This window comes from Babylonia areolata, chromosome 15, assembly GCF_041734735.1.
Source record: "Babylonia areolata isolate BAREFJ2019XMU chromosome 15, ASM4173473v1, whole genome shotgun sequence".
In the NCBI taxonomy this organism is placed as follows: domain Eukaryota; kingdom Metazoa; phylum Mollusca; class Gastropoda; order Neogastropoda; family Buccinidae; genus Babylonia; species Babylonia areolata.
This window is the reverse complement of record NC_134890.1, coordinates 1,405,148-1,407,647: the sequence shown is the minus strand read 5'-3', so window position 1 is coordinate 1,407,647 and position 2,500 is coordinate 1,405,148. Positions and strand designations below refer to the sequence as shown.

The window sequence follows — 2,500 nt, the reverse complement described above, 5'->3', positions numbered from 1 at the left end:
GAAAACCGATCCACTTTCTATTGTAAAAGATATACAGTTAGAAAACCGACCCACTTTCTATTGTAAAAGATATATAGTTTGAAAACCGACCCACTTTCTATTGTAAAAGATATATAGTTTGAAAACCGATCCACTTTCTATTGTAAAAGATATATAGTTTGAAAACCGATCCACTTTCTATTGTAAAGGATATATAGTTTGAAAACCGACACACTTTCTATTGTAAAGGATATATAGTTTGAAAACCGACCCAGTTTCTATTGTAAAAGATATACAGTTAGAAAACCGATCCACTTTCTGTTCGGTTTATGCCAGTTTTACTTCCTTCTCTGCTTCAAACACAGATGTGAACTGGATGAATGTCCTTGATGGCATCCTTTTTCTACACAGAAGCTCGGAGACACTTTCCCCATTCAAAATAACACGTGATTTCATTTTCTCACATGCAGTAGAGACCCACCTCTGCACAGTTTCTGAAACCCGAATGAACGTTGCAATAATTTCAGTCAGCAGAATCAAGTGCTTTTTTCAAAACCAGTAGGTCTGTATTGAAAACCAGTACGTAAACACAACAAAGATCTAAATCAAAGGACACAAAACTGTTATGCAAAACAAAACAGAGAGAGAACGAACGAACGAACGAATCTTTTTAATGAGGGAAGTGGAATAAGCATGCATATGCTTTTTTTTACATCCAGCCCTCAGGGCAAAAAGAAATGAAATCAAAATGTTCACAAGATAACAAAAGATTATAGAAAAACAGACATGAAATTCAAATACACTCAATTGCACAGTAGCATTTACAAGTACATAATCATGATACCTGAGAGAGAGAGAGAGAGAGAGAGAGAGAGAGAGAGAGAGAGAGAGAGAGAGAGAGAGTGTGTGTGTGTGTGTGAAAGAGAGAGAGAGAGAGAGAGAGAGAGAGAGAGAGAGAGAGAGAGAGAGAGAGAGAGAGAGAGAGAGAGAGAGAGAGAGAGAGAGAGAGACGTCATGGTATGAAATCTAACTGACACTGTTTAAACACAATTGTAGAAAAAGAAATGGTCGTCTTTAAAATAATTTTGACACTTACTTGCTCTGAACAGAAGCACCATCAGAACAGCCTTCCACGTCAAAGTGGCCATCACAGAATGGAACCAGGCAGACAAGCACAAGATAGAATTCCCAGACTGTAAGGACTGCCTTCCTGGCACTCTGTAAACGTCCTCTCCTTTGGGTCTGTGATGATCCAGGCACGATGAAAAGAGATACCGTGGAGACTAACTGGTTCGTTCAGAGGAAATACGGCTTTATCCTTGCTTTCTGTCTGTACTCAATCGCTGTCAGTTCATTTTTACCGGTTTATCATGACACCTCGCAGTACAAAATTGGACAATATATCTGCAGACTGTACACGTTAAGAATTCAAGTTAAAATCTTAAAAACAAAATATCATAAAGTTCACAAAATTTTTGATCCGTAGAATTTTCAACACAACTGAAATCTTTGAGTTTTTCTGTTTCGTCCTTTCAGTTCAGGTATGCTTGCTTCTGAAAGTTTGTCTTTTTTTTTTTTTTTATCCTGTTCGCCTCTTAGAGTCAAAACTACGCTCGCTTTTTGAGCTTTGAACTCCGAAAACAATTGCCTTGGTTGTTTCTGCACCGTCAGAGGTGACGACGGATGATGAATAACGAGCACTGGTGCAGAAGAAACAAAACCTCAGACAGAAAAAAAGACTCAGAGGACGATCAGAAGAAAACTGTCACCACCCACTAGCTGCCTCTTCCTCTACACAACAGCCCACCAGGCAAAGTAGATGACTGGAGAGAGAGTGGTTGGGGGGGGGGGGGGGGGGGGGGGGGGGGGGGGGGAGACAGTCTGCTGACAGAATGGGAGGGGGTGGGAGGGAGATGGCAAAAAAAAAAAGAAGAAAAAAAAAAGAAAAAGAAAGACAGGAAGATCTGAACGCGACGAACAGACCATGCCTGTTGTGACTTCCTCCTTGTTATCTGCCTGCCCCTCTCTGCGTCACGGGGTGGGGGTGGGGGGGGGGTCACGGCACTGCCACGTATGACATGGCACACAATCCATCCCTCATCTGCCTGGACGACACTCACTGCTCCCCTTTCATCTCTGTCTGTTTGTCATTTCTAATACAGTGGAGCTTGTAAGTTTCAGCAGATGATAATAATAATGATATTTTATTTTTATATACCGCTATAATACAAGCATAAGCAAGCTCTAAGCGCTTTACAATCCAATACCTAAAGTGAAACAAGAAAGCATATAACAAGTAGCAGAAATATAAAACAGAGTCATTAATATTATAAAAACACAATGCATAAAACTCACAAAGTAACATACTGTCAATACTACAACTGTTACACTGCAACACTCACACTAACACACACGCACAGACACACACATGATTAAACGGCTGAGATGACAGCAATTTTCACTTAAAATACGTACATGTAAAAAGGAACATGCCACAGATTTTGTAAAAATTGTAAAATAA

The 2,500-nt window shown here is 40.0% G+C and overlaps 1 protein-coding gene across 2 annotated transcripts in view; it reads right to left on the bottom strand.

Annotated features, from left to right (window-relative positions):
• Positions 1 to 2,500, bottom strand: part of LOC143290136 (EGF-like domain-containing protein 2) — a 72,392-nt gene that overhangs the window by 57,604 nt on the left and 12,288 nt on the right. Inside the window, exon 2 of one of the 2 annotated variants that reach the window (XM_076599427.1) lies at positions 1,076 to 1,679. In XM_076599427.1, coding sequence (XP_076455542.1) covers positions 1,076 to 1,127 — 52 coding nt within the window. In that variant the 5' untranslated portion in view covers positions 1,128 to 1,679. Of the gene's footprint in view, positions 1 to 1,075; positions 1,732 to 2,500 lie in introns of those variants that run through there. The other variant, XM_076599428.1, reaches the window with a different exon arrangement.